General features: G+C 37.5%; 1 protein-coding gene across 1 annotated transcript; it reads left to right on the top strand.

The window, feature by feature from the left end:
* The first annotated feature begins 8,483 nt into the window (after window positions 1-8,483).
* Window positions 8,484-16,296, top strand: LOC149188124 (uncharacterized protein At1g24485-like). The gene is made up of 3 exons (XM_089409872.1): window positions 8,484-8,580; window positions 15,144-15,681; window positions 15,933-16,296. The coding sequence occupies exons 1-3, from the start codon at window positions 8,484-8,486 to the stop codon at window positions 16,294-16,296; spliced, it is 999 nt and encodes a 332-aa protein (XP_089265998.1).
* Window positions 16,297-20,899: the final 4,603 nt, after the last annotated feature.

The raw sequence follows: 20,899 nt of genomic DNA, 5'->3' as shown, positions 1-20,899 counted from the left end.
TAGATTTTCTCAAAATATAACCAGAATATTGATAACTTTCAAAGCAAAAAAACAATTTCGTTAAATTCAATAACATGAATAAAAATTAAATGAATATCTAACACTTACTTTTATATATATATATATATATATATATATATATAATTAAATTGAAAAAAAACATAATTATTTTAAATAAATATCCATCTTCTCTTTTAATTAATATTAAAAATATTATATAGAAATTTAATCTTTATTGTCTAATTTATTATTAATAATTAAATTAAAAATTTTAAATAACATATCTATTAACCTAATTATCACGAAATTCTAAAACTTAAAAAAGAAACATCCATAGAAACATGATTCTGCAATCATCTCGGAATATAAGTTAAAGGTTCATGTAAAATCCTCGAATTTGTGTTTTTACAAAATTTTGTCGAACTTTACTGCAATCAATAATATAATAATAATAATAAAATTTAATAAATATATAGTATAATATTGAATGCGTCAAACTAACCCTGCAGCAGCTGTGATGAGATTGTGATAGGACTTTCGAAAGGAAATTTTAAAACACTCTTACGGGTTACGATCAAGGTTCGAATTTCAAATTTGTTTTACTTACAACAATATTTTTTTTATTTTTATGTTTGATATTTTAAATTTCATGTAAATATATAAGTGAATTTTAAATGTGTTTCACTTATAGCAATAATTTTTTTATTTTTATGTTTGATATTTAAAATTTCATATAGATATATGAGGTATGAATGTTTATTTTTATTTATAATTATTATTATTTTTTTAAATTATATGTATATTTTAGATTTTTTTTCAAAAGGGAGGGGCTAGTTCCCAAGCAGAAGCATTATAGGGTTTTTTTTTTATTACATTGTATACGTATCAGACAATGTTGATAACTGTCACATCGAAACCATCATACAACGGAATATTCGCCATCACCGGAATATACGCCAGCATCCGCGCAGCGCCACAGGATTCGAACGCGGCCGGGGTGCGTGCAAACCGACTGCCCCGACCGCTACATCATGCACTCACGTGCAAAAAAAATATCTATTTTTTTTTTTTTTTGGAATTTGTCCTGATTTGATTTTAAAATTTACCAAAGCTTGAATTTTGTAACATTGAGAAATAGTGTTCAGGATAAGGGTTCGAATTCGGATTCTATTTTGTCGGTCATACATTTTTTATTTTTTATTTATTTATTTATTTATTTTTATTTTTTAATTTTTTTTTTTTTATGTTTTGGGTTTTTATGTTTCTTCTTAAAGACTATTGTATTTAAAAAATTTCCATTCAAGCCCGATGTTCTTATAAGAAATTAACCTTTTACTAATAAAATTTTGATTAAAAACCTACTCTCTTTTTTTTTGTAAGCTAGTGCGGTACTCTATTTGCCATTACTATAAAACCATTTGAAAATTACAAAAAATGGACAGGTCCTCGCCCGCCCTTAAGGGAAACCAGGCTTATACCATCTGAAATGTTTGAAAGCCATCCAAAAACAAAATGTCACCAGTCTTTCTATCCAGGCAATATAAACATCTATTCTTACTAACAATTTAGAGTCTTTTCCCATCAAAATATATAGAAACAAAACATATAAAAGCAACCATACTGAAAAAAACCTCTGCACGACTGCTGCGCTACTGTAAGCTATGACTGCTTTGGATCATCTTGTCCCTCCTTCTCCAGCTTGACACCCAAACCTCCCGCCTGTAACAGCTGCACAATATCATCCATCTTCTTTTCTTGCATCATGAGAATGACTTGAATGTTTTTCAGCTCCTTTTTCATAGTAGGAATTCCCTGAATCAACTCTGCCATCTCTAGAGCAACTTGTTCCATTGCCTTAGCTAATAAACGTTTCATCCCCCAATACACATGCAGCGACTGTTTGTATAGTGACATTCTACCTCGGGTGTGTCCAGGATCAGGTAGGTATTGTTCCCAATCATCCATCTCTGGCTCAGAATACCCCTGCAAAGCTTCGTCTTCCATCTGTTCTATCATCTTTCGAATATTAGGATGAGTATCCACCACATACGCAGCTTCTGCTTCTTGCAAACGCCTCCTCAGATCCTTCTTCCCCCGCTTTTGACCACGTCCCTCACGAGCTGCTCCCTCCCCCGTATCCGCATACAGATTTGTGTTTCGATGGCCTCGACCACCGCGGCCCACTGGTCGCCCTCTCCTTCGCTGCGTCCCTCGTCCCCACATTTCCCCACCCCGACCTCGTTCAACCTCACTCAGGTCTTCACTGTCTTCCTCACTACATTCCACTGTCCGCATCTGGGGCTTCCCCATACCCACTTTGCCTTTCCCTCCTCTTCGAGGTGCTTCCTCTGCGAAATACTTCGTCATGTCGAATTCCTCTTCCAAATCCCCCTGAATCTCAATGAAATCCTTCTTCATGGTTTCCCCCACTGGGCTCTTACCTTTCTCCATTGGGGTCACCGTTTGACTCCGCGTAATCCTACCTCCTCTCCGCTCCTGATACTCCGTCATCCTACAGACACTCGGCTTATGGAATTCAACTGCGTATTTCCTTACTCTACTGTGGTGCAGATGGAGGTTAAGGGAATTGCATGCAGTACTTAAGGACCCAAGAGCCTGCCACCTTGCTCTCATAACCCAGCACGGTCTGGCTATATCATTAATATCCCTGCCTGTAACACCTCCATTATGGGAGGGTAGTAGTACTCCGCCGTCATAACCTGGACGTCGCCTCGGTACCTTAGCCAAATTATATTTTGGGATTCTCAATCTCCCCCTGGGTGGCATGCTACCATCCTTCAGGTCATTAACCTCATAAAATCGAATTACTGTATAGTATGATCGCCGCGTAAATGCGCTGTCCTTCCTCCTGCATAGTATCATTCCCGGATGTTTAATGATTCCGCTGCAAAACCGTTGTGGCATCGTACCCTAGGTATAAGTGAATCATTGCGCCGAGCTCCTCTGCTGAGCAATCGCATCAACGTAATCCTGATGTAAAATTATATCTAAGTCATGCCAGCTTGGATCGTTTTGTACCGATGTCCAGCTGCAATCCACTCTCCTATTCGCCCCTCCACCCCCCCAAAACCTACTCTTTAATAACATTGTTATGTTAAAATATTTCACATATTTATCATAAGGAAAAATTGACCATGACACATAAATGATTTGTTAAATCTTGAACCTTGGTTTGACATGGCATACACTAGCAATAAAATCTTCAGAACCTTAAATCAAGTGTCATTGACCCGAACATGTCATAGCATTTGTATATATGAGATATGTATAAAGAGATCTTATCAGATATATAAGATGACCAACATAGTAAAACTATTGAATATTATCAATAAGAACTCAAAAGTAGATTAAGTAATGTGGTTTATGTTATGATTTATATAGTTTGATATATATTATCATATCTAAAGATAAAATATAATTTTACCAAATATCTAAGCATTGCTTTGGATCATGGGATATAAACTAATATTAACAACATTGAATGCATAGTATACATTTTAACATTTAAAACACTAAACTTATAATAAATGGGCATTGTGGATCTCTTAACATCATGTTATAGGATTATGTTATGGTTTCCTCCATTATTACAATTTGAGAGAAAAGACAATTATAAGTATTAAATTTTGTAAAAGCATGCTTTGATTAAATAATTCCTTCTATTTATCACCAAAATTTAGCAAAATAAAGACATGTATACAATAAAATCTGAGTGTATTAAAGTAACATTGAATAAAATCATATTAAAATCACTTTGATAGAGTTCCATATTCTAGTTTATTTTTTATATTCTAGTTTACTTTTTAGACAATATAGTTTCATTGAAAATTGAAAAATAACTTTCACCTTGGTGTATTATTTAGATATCATTCCCTTTAATCTAACTCTTAGACATATCAACTAAAAATTAAATATATTTAAATTATATATTTAAAGTGTTTTACATATGAAACATGTTTATTATGTTTAACAAAAGTATATAACCAATTCAAGGTAAAGTACTTGATGGTTATCTATTGTATATATTTAAACTATCATTTAAAAACAACAATTTATAGTATGCCACCTGAATATTTAAATGACCAATAAGGCTAAGTTCCATGCGAATGCAGAGATAATTTCTCACAATATCTAGCATAAAGTTTGTTACAAAATAAAAATGGTGTTGTCTAATGAGGCCACAATTTTACCGGGATGGAAAATAATTCTAGTGTGAGTGTTCCAAAATATTTTTTTAATGGTTGAAATGGATTCAACAACATCAAGAATCCCTAGGGCTCCAAAAGTCTTGAAACTTAAAGTTATAACCCGAATTTTCAAAAATTTCCACAGATTTTTCTCAAAATCATGCTAGAATTGTTATAGTTTTCGAGGAAAAATTGTGACATGTTTAAATTACTAGAATAAAAATATATGGAACTCTAAAAGGGCACAAGAACATACCACCATAGTCCAATTTTTAGATGCATTTATTATTTTTTATTATGTGAAAAGATTAGAAATAAAATTTCTAATTTTTTTCATTATAATTTTATTGCAAATTTTAAAATTATTTAAAATTTTTGTTCATATATTTTAAGAGGATTTTATCATTTATGGTATCAATTTGATAGATTTTCTCTTATGAAGAGGTGTTTAAGGTCTTGTTTAACATTTTATTCATTATAAAATTCATGATTTTTTTATTTTTATTTTTTTTGTAATCTTGGTAATTCTTCTATTTTCTATTAATTTTCCATAAACAGGTAGTAATATATGTCTTTCAAAATATACCTGGTGGCCTCAACATGCCCGTAGGAAACCAGGTCTGTTGGCCACTGGTCGGCATCAAAGGCTGTCCAAAATTTAAACAGTTTAATTCTTATCATCAAGGCTACATTTGCTGCTATGTCTATTATATGCTTAATACTTGAAAAGTAAATGCTATTCAACATCATAACAAAATTCAACTAACAGTATATATGTTTCATTCATCTGAAGTATCTATTGGAGTCAGATCTTTCGCACTTGACTTGGGCACTTCACTCTGTAGCAGTGTCTGAATCTGTTTTTCCATTCTCCTTAAGTTTATGTTATAATGACATTGTTGCATCTGTACTGATTGGATCTCCTTCTAAATGTATTTTAAGCTTGCCTCTTCCTGGCTGTCCCCTTCTAGCTCCTCTCTGTCTTTATACGTTGTCATTGCCTTTGCCAAAAGATTTTTCATGACCCAATATAGCTGAATGGTCTGTCAGAATAATGTTTGGTGCCTGCGGGTGTGTCTCGGATCCTGAATTATGTGCTCCCAATCAGTTGTTGGGATTTCTTCGTTTACCACATTGGCATTGAGATCTACTTCCCATGAAGCTATCACAACCCTAACCTCTACTGGAGTTCCTACATGGTAGGTATGCATTAGATTTTGCATGCTCTCCTCTCTTGTTCGTCTTCCTCTTTTCCTCGGTGGTCTACTTGCGGATGCCTCGCTGGTGGTCTTATTTCCTGTTCTGCCTCCTTTTTTCCATCCCTGATCTCCTACTTTTACCATCTTCTCTTGTTTTTTCCAAACACAAACTCTGCTTAATTGCAACTTTCCATGTTTGCGTTGCTGGCGTTCTAGGGACTGGTAAAAACTTAGGTTAATGATACCTGTAATGTGAACCAGTATTAAGTTATAAAAACCAATAATTATATCATCCATAATATTCTTCCAATGTTTTTTTATTTGATTTTCTGCCTTCTCGTTCTCAATTTGCTCTTTAATCACTCTTTCTCCCTCCCGTTGAGGCCTCTATGATGTTGCCTCACTCCTCTTCTCGTTTCCCTCCCCAATTTCCATTCCCCAAGGCTTCCCCAGGTATCCCCTTCCCCGCTTATGGTGAAACGGGCTAGAGGCTTTCTTGCTATCATCATGGGAGTTAAGGTTTTCCTGTCAATCCACTACCTGGACGAACCCCCTCTTCACATTTTTGTGAAGTCACTTCCTTTGAGTGCCATGACTACCCAGATTCCTCCCCAGTTGTTTTCCTCTTGACTTACACTGCCCTTGTGGTCTGTGGTATGCCTTTTTCTAGCCCACTGGGTAATTTCCCTATCCTCAGGAGTTGAAATTCCCTTCTGCCTCCTTTCTATCTCTCCCTCCATCTAGCTTTCTTTCCTCCCTCCTCCCTGGTTCTAGGGGCAGTAGCTTCCCATGTAGCGCACAGAGGTTTCGAGGTCTTTCCTCTGCTCGCTTCGATCGCAAGCTCTAGCTACTGGCAATCTCATTTTCTCCCTATTGTCGGTTTTCCTTCCAAGTTTCTCACAGGTCACAAATTCTCCCCCCCACCCCACTAGGATGGCCATCCAAGTATACCCAAACCCTAACATCAAGAAATTATAATTGAAACCATTATATTTGTCATGGCTTTCCACTACAACGGGACCGAACAGTCTTATGTTGCTCAAGGACCAACCAAGCCCCTTGCAGGGTTCGAATCCCCTACCCCCCCCCCCGCCACCACACCACACCGTTCTAGGAATTATATCCACTCGAACCCGTACATAATAATCAGGTAATTATACTTAAACCTATGGAGTTTTCCATTTCTTTCCTTAACTGGCAAACCAGACATTCATATCTTAACCAAGACTGGACATTCTTTCCTTATTTTCCACATTCTTCTCCATATGCAAGGCATTGTTACTCTATCACCACAGGAGGGGGTTGTAACTACATACCTGTTTCTGTAGATGAATTCCAATTGTTGTTCGTCACCCTTCTACTCAAAGCGTTCACCACCTTCTTTGTCCGTGCGATCACCCTTCATGCAAATGCCTTGTTGCCTTACCACCTTTTCCCTTAACTTGCTCCCCCACCAACCTGTCCTCATTACCGAGGTACCTGCCCCTTTCCCTTTTTTGATTTCCTCCTCCTTCGTGTGAGGTCCTCGGTTGAGGCGCCCACCTTCCGTCCATTGATTGCCCTCCGTCATTTCCTTCCTTTCTTCGGCTGCTTTAGCTACCTTCTTTTACCCCATTCCTTTTGCCACCTGTCCCGTCCTCCTTCCATCTATCCCGCACTTCCTCCACCTACTCACTCCCATGGCCCTACACAGCCTGATCAGGGATTTTGTGCTTTCTCTTTTTCGTTTCTCAGTTTTTATTTGAGGCTATGCAACCCTTCTGTTTGATTTATCGCTTCTCCCAGTATATCCAAACAACTCCCAAGTCTGCCACATCCCTAGTTTGCAAAGAAATATGTTGCCACATTTCTCGAACGGCGTACATGTGCCAGGATGATGTAGGATACTCCTTCTATCAGACTTCCTATTTCCTGTACTAGTCTTGTTGTTCTCCAACTTTGGGTTATTTTTTCGCATGGGGTTCCTTGTTGAAGTTTTCTCACTATATCTATCACTAGTGTTGAATCTCCTTCTACTGTCATCTTGTGGTACTTTTCTCTTCGGGTGATTTCTAACCCTTGTTTTAATGCATAGAATTAAGCCTTGTTGTTGCTAGCAAAATTCATGCAAATATTAGATTTAAGGCTTTCAATTTTTTTTTTTTTTTATTATAAATAATTATTTGATGGATGGTAGAGATTTAATGTCTATGGAATATTCTAAAATATGGTTAATATACATAATCAAATGCTGAGATTTATCTTCAATATAGAAATTATATTTTTGTCTTTCTAGTCAAATTGATTAATTACAAAAAGTTATGGGTTTCTCGGCAAGTGGTATTGATAAGCTATGATATTGGCCCATTGTATTGTAATAAAGCCTATTTACAAATTAATAATCTCCATAATAAAGAAAGGATAATTATCCATAAACAAGAATATTGTTCCATGTTTTATTTAATCTACATGTATTTAAGTTCGATATTATTTTTTATAATTAATAACAATAATAATTTAAAATAAAATTATAATTTTGTTATTTTTTTTAAGTTTTTAAATTTTAGCATTATAGATTGATGTCTATCAACATTTATTAGTTATTTAATATATAATGATCCTAATTTTAATGTTTTTAAAACTTTCTCATATTCTCATTATCCTGATTGTTACACGTTTTTTGATTTAAATTTAATTACAATAAATATTTAATATCTTTACATTAAATTAACAATTTTTCTTTTTTTAATATTTTACATTAAAGTTAAAATTATATTCTTTTTCACTCTCTATCAATTTTAATTTTGTTTGTTGGTTGTAAGATAGCTATATTTTATTTGTCAATATTAACACATATATATGGTGGAAATAAATCTAGCGTGACTAAAATATTCTTAACTCAGGTTACTAACCACTTTATTGTTTCACGCGTTCAAGAGGCAAGTCCATACACGCAGTCAACAATTCTCACTTCCGAACACCATACGCAGTCAACAACTCGGCTTTATGTTTATAAAACACTTCCAACAATTCCAAATAATAAGCTTCCCGATCTACAGCTAGAACTACGCAGCTCTTCTTAAAATTTTGTGGAACGATGGCCAAAATTCGTTATGGCAAATGGGGCTGTTGGATACAGCGTGCAGTGGGCGTGCTCTTCAGTTTATTGGCTCTTACTACTGCTCAACTACCAGGTATATCATAAAACATTCGAACTTCAACATGTTGGGGATTTTTAATGGGAAAATCCCAAAAACACATAAAAACTAAAACTCAACACACAGAGACAGTGCTTTGTTTCCTTCACTCCAGGATCTTTTGTGCACAGGGAAGTTTAAATTTTTTTTTACTGAGGAACAGAGTATTTCACCACCATAAAAACATTTTCATTCATTAAAATATATGCCTGATACATATTCATCCTCTTTGTTGAGAGGGATTCACCACAAAAAATACATTCAACAAAAAAAAATTACTCTGTCTTCACATCACATGAGAATTCATCAAGCTGGGTTTACTGCTGTAAATCCCCTTTTACATTCACTGCTGTGAAAGACACCCTTTTACATTCACTGCTGTGAAAGACACTTTACTGCTTTAATAAAAATTTACATATACATACAAATGCGCTCCACCATTTTCTTTATGCACTGATGTGCAAAACTACACATGGTTTTTCGCTACTCCTCCGTTTTACGATGGCCAACACATAAAAAAAAATTACATCACAAAAAAAAAAACTCACGCCCCTGTTCTTGTTTTTCTACACACTGTTGTGTGTTTCCCCCTTGCAAAATACAATGAGCAAAAAAAACACGAGCATATATGTTTTGCTCGCTATATAAAACATAATACGTAAAAACTCTATATTACCGTGGCTTTTTTTTTTACATTACATATGGTCAACGCTCTATATAAAAAAATATAACACGTTTTTATGAACATTAATATATGCCGTATGAAAAACTAAATATTTTACCAACGCATATGACATTGCATTGATAGCAGGTATGGTCAACCAAGCTTTTAATTTACTCCACACAATATTTAATTTGATGCAGGCTCGTATGCAGGTTTGAGCAATCAACGGTCAAAAACACTGGAGACAATCGAACGACAGACGGAGATATCGGAAGGCCTCATGTTACAGAACTTTAGCTTCCGATAAATTACGTTGGCTGATGTCAGGCGAGTGACACGCGTCTGCACCATATCTTATCGGAGGCAAATATACGGAAACAACTTTTCACTGGAAGGCGGTGCGATATGCTCTGGGCGGTTTGTGGTTTTGTTCGGTGGTTTTGGGGAGTACGTGCGGCTGCGTTGAAATTACGACTTCAACACTCCCCTTTAATTTCAACTGCTGGGCATTCGGTCATACCCAGACACTTTCTCAAAAATTCAAAGCTCTTCTGATCCAGTGGCTTTGTCAAGATGTCTGCAACCTGTTCTTGAGTCCTGCAATGTTCTAGGACAATTTCTCCATTGTTCACCAATTCTCTAATGTAGTGAAACCTTGTATCAATGTGTTTCGTTCTCTTATGAAACACTGAATTCTTTGACAATGCAATAGCTGAGCTATTGTCACAAAAAATCACTGTCGCTTTTGCCTGCTCTTGGCCTAAGCTTCTCAACATCCTTCTCATCCACACTGCTTGACATGCTGCTGCTGTAGCTGCCACATATTCAGCCTCTGCTGTAGACAATGCTATAATGGACTGCTTCTTAGAAGCCCATGAAATGGCTCCTGAACCCATATTAAAAACATAACTGGAAGTGCTCTTCTGATCATCTACACTTCCAGCCCAATCGCTATCAGTGTATCCAACCAAATCTGAATGTTCCGAGGCATGATATAAAATTCCAAACATTTTGGTGCCTTTGACATACCTCAAAATTCTCTTTGCTGCCTGCCAATGTGCCTCTTTTGGTCTCTCCATAAATCTAGAAATTAAACTAACAACATACATAATATCAGGCCTAGTAGCTGTTAAATACATAAGGCTGCCAACAATACTCTTGTACAAACTAGGATCAAAATCCTTGCTGCTGCCCTCTCTGCTGAGCTTTAATCCCATCACTGTGGGAGTGATTGCTGCCTTGCATTCTTCCATCTTAAATCTGCCCAAAACTTGATTTACATATCTTGCTTGAGATATAAAAATTCCTTTTTCATTTTGATCTACTTCTATGCCTAAGAAGTATCTCAACAAACCCATGTCAGTCATTTCAAATTCATCCTTCATGACTGATTTAAAATTCTCAATGAGCTGATCATAATTACTTGTGAAAATAACATCATCAACATATAAGACAACAATCAAAATTTTACCATCCTTTTCCTTGATGTAGACGGTGGGTTCTCCTTCACACTTGTCGAATTCATTATCCAATAGATATGAATCTATTCTGCTGTACCATGCTCTTGGCGCTTGCTTCAGCCCATAAAGAGCTTTCTTCAATTTGCACACTTTGTGCTCTTCACCTTTCTTCTCATAGCCGAGAGGCTGTTCAATGTACACCTCTTCTTTTAACACTCCATTTATGAATGCCGACTTCACGTCCATTTGGTAGACTTTCCATTTGTTTTGTGCTGCTATGGACAGCACTGCTCTCACGGTTTCCATTCTTGCAACCGGTGCGAAAGTCTCCTCATAGTCTCTCCCATACTGCTGCGTGTACCCTTTGATGACCAGCCTTGCCTTGTGCCTTTCTATCTTGCCTTCAGCATTGCTTTTGGTCTTGTAGACCCATTTCACTCCAATGACTTCTTTGCCTTTTGGTAGCTCAACCAAATCCCATGTTTTGTTTCTCTCTATGGCATTCATCTCCTCATCCATAGCTTCTACCCATTTCTTATCTTTGATTGCTTCTTCGAAATGAATAGGATCATCAACATGACAATACAAGGCAAATAAGGAATTCATTCCTTCATCATAAATGTCTCTTAGATTTCTAAACTTCTTACCTCTTTCACTTGGTGTGCAAGTGCTTGAAGATGCACTTGAATTTCCTCCTTGTGGTGTGCTTGGAAAAGCATTCTCATTTATCCTCAATGGTGTCCCTTGCTGTCCTTGTGTTGGCGCTGCTGTTTGGGGATGCATTTCAGCCACCTCCTCTTCATCTTCATCATGAGACAAACAGTTTTTAACATTCACTGTTTTCTCTATGCTTCCATCCCAAGCTTCCTCTTCAATGAATTGAACATCTCTGCTGATGAAAAACTTCTTGGTGGATGGGATATACAACCTGTATGCCTTGGATTCCTCACTGTATCCAATGAAGATACATTTCTCCCCTTTGCTGTCCAACTTCCTCCTTAGCTGATCTGGAATGTGTGCATAGGCCACACATCCAAAAACTCTCATGTGGGTGACTCCTTGCTTTCTCCCACTCCATGCTTCTTCTGGCACCTTGTTCATCACTGCTTTTGTAGTACACCTGTTCAAAATATACACTGCACAATTTACAGCTTCAGCCCAATAATCATTTGGCAAATGCTTTGCCTTCAACATGCTCCTCGCCATATCCATGATGGTCCTGTTCTTCCTTTCAGCAACTCCATTTTGCTGTGGGGTGTACCTTGCTGTAAACTGTTAATGAATTCCATTTTCTCTACAAAATCTTAGGAATTTCTTGGAGATATACTCACCTCCTCTATCAGTTCTCAAAACTTTAATATGCAGCCCGCTTTGGTTTTCCACAAATGCCTTGAAGTTTTGAAATTTCTCAAACACTTCACTTTTGTTTTTAAGGAAATATATCCAAGTCTTTTTTGTAAAGTCATCAATGAATGTTAGGAAATATTGGCTGCCTGCTAATGATGGAGCTTGCATTGGTCCACATAAATATGAGTGGATGATCTCTAAGGGTGCCTTTGCCCTTATGCTTTTACCTGATGGAAAACTTTCTCTATGTTGTTTTCCCAAAATGCAACCTTCACAAAGGCTGTCCGGTTTCTCTATCAATGGTAATCCTCTTACCATTCCTTTCCTGCTTAACAAGTTTAGACCTCCAAAATTGAGATGTCCAAATCTCAAGTGCCACAACCAATTTTCATCTTTTGGCACGCTTTGGAAAGCCTCTTGGGTGACTGCTGCAATTACATTTTTGTTTTTCAAATCTGCCCTGATCCTAAGAGGGAACATCCTGTTCCTTGTCATTTTTACTTCAGCAATGCATCTTTTGCTGGGTGGTATATCCATGATGGTGCACACATCATTTACAAAGTAAACATTGTAACCCTTTTGGACAAGCTGTCCAATACTCAAGAGGTTACATCTCATTCCGGGGACATAGTAGACATCTGCTATGATTTTCCTTTCTCTTTGTTTTGTAAATATTTTTACCTCCCCTTTTCCCATAACAGACACTTTACTATCAGTTCCTAGTGTGACCTCTGACTTCAAGTTTTGATTTAAGGCTGAGAAGAGGGCAGTGTTTCCTGTCATATGGTTGCTGCAACCTGAATCTAAAAACCATATGTCTTCACTGTTTGTTTCAGCCATATTACATGCTAACAACACATTATTTTGGCTGCTGTTTTCTCTAGTAACATTTGCATTTTGTCTACTACTCATATAATGTTGCTTCTTCCTACATTCACTGGCATAATGCCCATACTTTTTACAGTAATAACATTGGACATTGGATTTTTCATACCTTTGTCCTTGAGCATGATGTTGTCCTCCTTGTTGGCTGCTGCCTTGGCCTTGGTTCTGATTTGGATTGCTACCTCTTCCTTGTGCATTTGCTGGGCTGTTCCTTCCACCTCTGTTCTGGCTTCTGCCTCTTCCTCTTTTGTTTCCTCTGCCTTGACCTCTTCCTCTTCCAAAGGACATCTGGGTCTTGAAGGCTTGCTCAAGAGATGAGTTTTCATTCCTACTCAACCTCTGCTCATGTGTTATCAATGATGCATGTAGCTCATCAACTGAATAGTTTGAGAGATCCTTTGTCTCTTCAATGGTGGTGACTATGGCATCAAACCTTGAGGGTAAGACCCTCAATATTTTCTCCACAATCCTTCTATCTTCAATGGTTTCTCCACGAGTTCTCATTTGTGTGATTACACCAATCACATGAGTGAAGAATGAGTCAATGTTATCTGACTCCTTCATGTTCAGATTCTCAAAATCATTCCTCAGCAATTGTAGTTTTGCTGTCTTCACTCTCTCCATGCCTTGATAGGTTGTTTTGAGGGTTTTCCATGCTTCATTTGCTATCTTAGCTACTGCTAACCTTGGAAACACACTCTGATCTACTGCTAGATACAACAACATACGGGCTTTTGAATCCTTCTTCCTATTGCTCTTCAGCTGATCTCTCTCTCCCTGAGTTAATGCATTGAACTCATTTTCATATGCTGGTTCTTCAAACCCAGATTCAACTATTTCCCATAAATCTTGAGAAGCAAACAGGGATGTCATGGTTATTGCCCAATAGTCATAGTTTTTCCCATTAAACTGTGGGAGCTAGGTGTTAAACATACCCATACTAGTGCTTGTGCTAGCCATTCCTTGCATTCTGATCTATGCCTCTAAATCCTTAACTGTGTGTTTAAAACAACTGACTGTTTCTTCAGCAACACAAAAAAACTTTTGAAATACCTGAATCCTTTGCTGTCTGAGTCTTCTAACTGCCTGAGAAGTTTTGCTGCAGCAACAACCTTCTCCCTTCAGCTTCTTTAACTTCTTTAAAGAGCCTAAGCCAGCTCTGATACCGCTGTTGGGGATTTTTAATGGGAAAATCCCAAAAAAACATAAAAACTAAAACTCAACACACAGAGACAGTGCTCTGTTTCCTTCACTCCAGGATCTTTTGTGCACAGGGAAGCTTAAAAAAAAAATTACTGAGGAACAGAGTATTTCACCACCATAAAAACATTTCCATTCATTAAAATATATGTCTGATACATATTCATCCTCTTTGCTGAGAGGGATTCACCACAGAAAATACATTCAACAAAAAAAAATTACTCTGTCTCCACATGAGAATTCACTGGGTTTACTGCTGTAAATCCCCTTTTACATTCACTGCTGTGAAAGACACTTTACTGCTTTAATAAAAATTTACATATACATACAAATGCGCTCCACCATTTTCTTTATGCACTGCTGTGCAAAACCACACATGGTTTTTCGCTACTCCTCCGTTTTACGATGGCCAACACATAAAAAAAAATTACATCACAAAAAAAACTCACGCCCCTGTTCTTGTTTTTCTACACACTGATGTGTGTTTCCCCCTTGCAAAATACAATGAGCAAAAAAAACACGAGCATATATGTTTTGCTCGCTATATAAAACATAATACGTAAAAACTCTATATTACCGTGGCTTTTTTTTTTACATTACATATGGTCAACGCTCTATATAAAAAACTATAACACGTTTTTATGAACATTAATATATGCCGTATGAAAAACTAAATATTTTACCAACGCATATGACATTGCATTGATAGCAGGTGTGGTCAACCAAGCTTTTAATTTACTCCACGCAATATTTAATTTGATGCAGGCCCGTATGCAGGTTTGAGCAATCAACGGTCAAAAACACTGGAGACAATCGAACGGCGGACGGAGATATCAGAAGGCCTCATGCTATTGCAACGAATGTTGAGTGTTTTTGTTTTGTCTACTGTTTTAAAATCTTCATTTGATAAATGGTTCTAGAGTAGACTGCAGTCATTCATCTTCCGTTTTCAGTTTTTGGTGAAAAATTATTGTTTTATTAATAATTTTCTTGCGATATGGCAGGATTTCTGAGTATCAAATGTGGAGGTAAAACCAATCACATTGACAAAAACAATATAAAATGGATTACTGATGCCGGTTACATAGACGTCGGTGAGACAGCAGACATAGGGAACGTTACAGAAGAAGCCCTCGGTTCTTCTTTGGATAGTCTACGCTTCTTTCCAAAGCCTCTCAGTAAATCTTGCTATCAGTTGCCTGTGCCGCCCAACATGCCTTACCTATTAAGACTCTGGTTTGCCATTGGAAATTACACTGGATTCCAAAGTTCGGCGAGCTTCGCTTACTCTTTTGAGACCGTAGATATGTTGGCTACGGAAAACTTCACAGTAGATAGTCGAGTCTATGATGAAAGAATCTTTGTAACTTCAGGCACAGTGATGTATGTTTGCTTGATCAGAACCTCCGAGAACGATGATCCGTTTATCACTGGTATCGAGTTGAGATCCCTCCGAGATGGCATGTATGCACAAGCTAAACTAGGAGCAATGCTCTTTTTAAAATTTAGAGTTGATGCTGGTGGAAGATATTCGATGGTTAGGTGAACACTTTGAACTTTATATATTTATATACGGAAATTTAAGCGTTATAATTAAGGAGCTAGAGGTGTTGATATTCTTCGAAATCCGTTCCTATTACCTATAAATTTGTATGTTTCAATGGTAATCCAAAATAAATATCTGTAGAGAGTATAGCACATAGCGAACAGAATTTTGATTCACTAGCGTGCAGCAGTAGGGATTGTTTTTGGTAATGATTTAGCTGAAGAATTTTGTATGCTAAATTAAGCAGGTATCCTGATGACAACTTCGACCGCATCTGGACACCAGATTTATATATAGATATTACAGATCCCGATCTTCTACCGACTATAACTTCTGAAAGGCCCATTTCAACGAACAATACCAAAGAGTTTCCTCCACTTCTTGTCATGCAAACGGCGTGGGTTGTGAACAGCTCTGATGGCGTGCAATTCTCCCTAGGATCATCCGAAGGGACCAAAGCATTACTGATGTTGTATTTTGCAGAGCTCCAGACGCCGAACATGTCTGGATCGAGATATATCAATTTCCTCGATAAATGGGGAAGCAATATCAGAAACTATTACCCTCGCGCCAAATTATTCTGCCGTCGAACTGACATTCGTCTCCAATGAATTAGATTACTTTATGTTGGGAATTTTATGCTAAATTCGAAAACAAAATCAACTGAACAGAACAGAGACTGATGCTCTGTTTTTAACACACAGGATCTTAGCACAGAGAAGCAAAAAAAAATTGTTTTGCTGAGGACAGAGTTTCAGCAACACAAAAAAAACTTCTATTCATTAACAGGAAACCAACTGTTACATAAATCATCTTCCTCACACTCAGGTATTTCACAACTACTGTTACAAAAGCATCTTCCTCACACAGAGGGATTTCACAATTAGGGAACACTTCAGTTCCACACAAAAATTACTTTGTCTCTTCTGGAACAATTACTCTGTCCCAGCTTACAAATTTACATTGCTCTGTTCCTTCTTACTTTGCACTGCTGTGCATTACAAACTCTGTCTCTGCTTGCATATATTTTACATTGCTGTGTAAAAAAAATATTCTCTTACATTCGCTCTGCTTCGAGTTCCCCTTCGTTCTCTCAACGAATAACTAAAAACATATACACGCTGCTGCATGTATATTTGATTTCATGATTTACAAAACAAAACAAAACTAAACAGGGCAATGCATTACCTTCGCGCCGCTGCGCTTCACTTCGTCTTTCAGCAACGAACTACAAACATACTCACGCTGCTGCGTATTGCTTGCACATTTCATTACATTCATCCTGCTTCACGTTGCTGCGTGCCCTCCCTCGTTTGCTCAACACTTACATTCACACTGGTGTGTGTATCTCATTTCATATTCCGCTTACTCACACGTTGTTGTGCTTCACATTTCAAGTTCAATCAAAATAGGAAAAAATTTCTTCACGCTGCTGCGTGCTCCCTCCCCTTTTTTTTCAACAACAACACATTACATTTCAATCACTGCACTGTTGTGCATTTTTCCCTTTCGCGATGCTGCTTTCTTCAGTTCACAGTGTTGCGCCCCTTTTTCATTCCATACAAAAAACATAACCATATGTTTTACTTGCGGTAAAACAAAATACAACTCCCGTGAATAATGCAAAACAATAAAATTAAATCTTTTACCAACATTTTACGAATGCAGTGAATTTCATTTAATTGCTTCACTCACAGGAACTTGCGGTCAACCAAAAAAAACTTTTACTTCACGTAATATTCATTTGTTACAGGCCTGAACGCAGCTTTGGCTTTAATCAACGGTGGACAGCGTTGAATTCAATCGAACGGATATCGCTTGCTCAAACCAAACGAACATTACGCCCTGATGAAAACCACTTTGGCAAAATTGTTGTGCACGTGTCAGCGCTGGGTTTTATCGCTGTCGTTCGGAGGAAAACCACTTGCTCGTGAAAAGCGGTGCAATGAACTCCATGGCGGTTTTATGAAAACTACACTGCGGTCGCTGTCGCTCCACGGCAGTTGAAATTATCATTTCAACACTCCTCTTTAATTTCAACTGCTGGGTTATTAGTCATACCTAGACATTTCCTCAAAAACTCAAAACTTTTCTGCCTATTCGTATCAGCTTTCCTTTCATCGCTTTCACTGCTGTGCCCAGGCACTCCAATCAATCCTGAGCCACGAAACTGTGCCTGATTATTGTTCTAGAGAATAAGAGTACTGTCTTTGCAGTTGGCTATATCCATTGGGGCATGATCTGCACTTGTGCTTTTTGGGAAAATCAGTGGGTCATTTGCTCTCAGTTCCTTAGATGTTCCTCCAGATGCCATAGCAGACAAGATTTCCAACCTTTGCATCTCCAAGCTATCCTGCAACCTTTTCTTCTCTGCTCTTATGGCAGATTTAATTCCATATCTCTCCCCTATAAGAAGATCTTCATCAAAGAATGACTGTTAATATAGTTCAACAAGGATTTCATAAGAACCCGTTCACTAATAGCTTCAGCGATAATGATCAAGAATTACAAGCTCCCCCTAACTGTATGCATCGTCTCCTTTTGGCAGAGTCTTCTCAAAAAAAGCTTAGATTGGCTGGGGAGCTCAAGGGACTTTCGGACTGTATTTCCTTCCTTCTCCATACTTGTGTAACTTTCTTCTTTTGCATGGTTCTAGCTTGTGTAAGAGCCCATGTTAAGTTACAATCACGTGCCATATGACCAATGTTATGACACTTGAAGCATTCTACATTGTTCATGAATAAGATTTCATGATTTCTTCCTGTAAAATTGTTTCTTGGAGGTTGTCGGAGACTATAACATCTATCTCTATGAGATGCTTTACAGTCTTTTGCCATATGACCAAAGTTTGAACAAGAATAACAATAACCAAAAAATGAACTTTGGTACCTGGGAGATGAAGGTTTCCTTGGTGTACTTCTGAAGCCTTTCTTCCTTGAGATCCTTTGATAATAACCATTGCCTCTTTGACATCATCTACATTTCCTTTTGGAGCTAGTTTTCTACTTGGAGCAAGATTTCTTCTTGGAATAGGATTTCTTCTATTGTAGCCTTGATTTTTCTCTTTGCCTTTGCTGGAACTAGGAGCATCGCAATTTCTTTCTGCCTTCTTCACATCTCTTTTGCTTAAAGCATTTTCATTCTTGTTTGAGGGTTCACCTTCATACCCGAGTCCTAATTTATCAAATGGACATCTGTGATAGTTGAGCATGTCATCCAAGGCTTGGGAGCTCTTCATGATTTTGTTCATCCCTTCAACCCTTTTTCTGAGGAGGACAATCTCTTCTTCCAATCTTTCACACTCATTATTATTCTTTGCAAGTTGTTCCTCAGTTTCTTCCTTGCTACGAGTAGCTTCAACTGCTACTATTTTAAGGGAGATGATATCTGACTTCATTTTGAAGATTTCTTCATTCTTTGCTTGATTGCTCTCCATTCTCTTCTCAGCTTCTTGTGCCTGTTTCCTGGCTTCTTGTAATTGAGACTTAAGGGAGGAGACCTCTACCTTGTATTGACCAATCTCTTCTTCAAGTTTTTTCACGCTCTTGTGCCTTTGTTCAAGTTGACTTGACAAGGTATTTTCCTGCTTCTTTGCTTTATTCAATTGATTTGTCATGGATATGACTTCTTCATGATGCTTCTTTTTGCTTTGATGAAATTCCTTCTTAAGCTTGGCAAGCTCTTCATCCCTTTCTTGTACTTGAAGCTTGATGAGGTCAACTTTCTTCCTTGTTTGATCTTGGTTACCAACTGGAGCTATCTTCTTAAGTGCCTCATTTTCCTTTTTCAAATTGTTAATCTCTTCCATGGTAGTCATAAGTTGAGCAAGGAGTTCTTCTACAAAGTCCTTTTCATTCTTTTCATCTTCTAGGCCTGCTTTAGTCCTGATGTCATCATTCTCATTTTCAGCTTCTATGATGGGTTCAGGATCTCCTTTTTGATTGATGGTTATGGTCAGTGCTCCTTTTGAGTGAAGGTCATGAAGTTTGTCCCATATATCCTTTGCTGATGAATGTTTTCCTAGATTCTTCTTTACAGAATCAGGTAGCCCATTCAAGATTGTCTTTGCTGCTTTTGCATTGTACTCCTTGGATTCTCTATCCATCCTGCTATCATCAATCACTGATTCTCAAATTTCAATCCCTTGAGACTGTAAGAAAGTCCTCATTTTTACTTCCCATATATAAAAGTTCCCATCGAACCTTGGAGCCTCAAATAGAATGCTCTCAAATTGATTGTCTTCTATTTTAGTAGTAGAGGGAGACACATCCTTAGGAGGATTGGAGACTTTCTTTCTTGACCTCGCCATTTGTGTTCTTGCACTCTTAACTGTGCTTCAAGATACTTGATTGTGTATCTAAAGTAACTGACTGTCTTCAACAGTAACACAAAAATGACTTGAGAAATACCTTGGATTGTTCTTGACTGAGTCTTCACTTTGCTGGAGAAGCTGCTGCAACAAGAAGTCCTTCCTTCAGCGTCTTTGACAGCTTCAAAGAGCCTGGACAAGCTCCGATACCACTGTTGGGAATTTTCTGCTAAATTCCAAAACAAAATTAACTGAACAGAACAGAGACTGATGCTCTGTTTTTTACACACAGGATCTTAGCACAAGGAAGCAAAAAAAAATCGTTTTGCTGAGGATAGAGTTTCAGCAACTGTTACATAAATCATCTTCCTCACACTGAGGGATTTCACAACTGCTATTACAAAAGCATCTTCCTCACACAGAGGGATTTCACAACTAGGGAACGCTTCAGTTCCACACAAAAATTACTCTGTCTCTTCTGGAACAATTACTCTGTCCCAGCTTACAAATTTACACTACTCTATTCCTTCTTACTTTGCACTGCTGTGCATTACACACTCTGTCTCTGCTTGCATATATTTTACACTGCTGTGTAAAAAAAATATTCTCTTACATTCGCTCTGCTGCGAGTTCCCCTTCGTTCTCTCAACGAATAACTAAAAACATATACACGTTGCTGCATGTATATTTGATTTCATGATTTACAAAACAAAACAAAACTAAACAGGGCAATGCATTACCTTCGCGCTGCTGCGCTTCACTTCGTCTTTCAGCAATGAACTACAAACATACTCATGCTGATGCCTATTGCTTGCACATTTAATTACATTCATCTGGCTTCACATTGCTGCGTGCTCCCCCTCGTTTGCTCAACGCTTACATTCACACTATTGTGTGTATCTCAT

This window comes from Pinus tabuliformis, chromosome 3_1 (assembly GCF_031772625.1).
Source record: "Pinus tabuliformis cultivar Carrire ecotype Pingquan chromosome 3_1, CPIR1, whole genome shotgun sequence".
NCBI lineage: Eukaryota > Viridiplantae > Streptophyta > Pinopsida > Pinales > Pinaceae > Pinus > Pinus tabuliformis.
The sequence above is the reverse complement of the archived record's forward strand: the minus strand, read 5'-3'. Positions and strand labels throughout refer to the sequence as shown.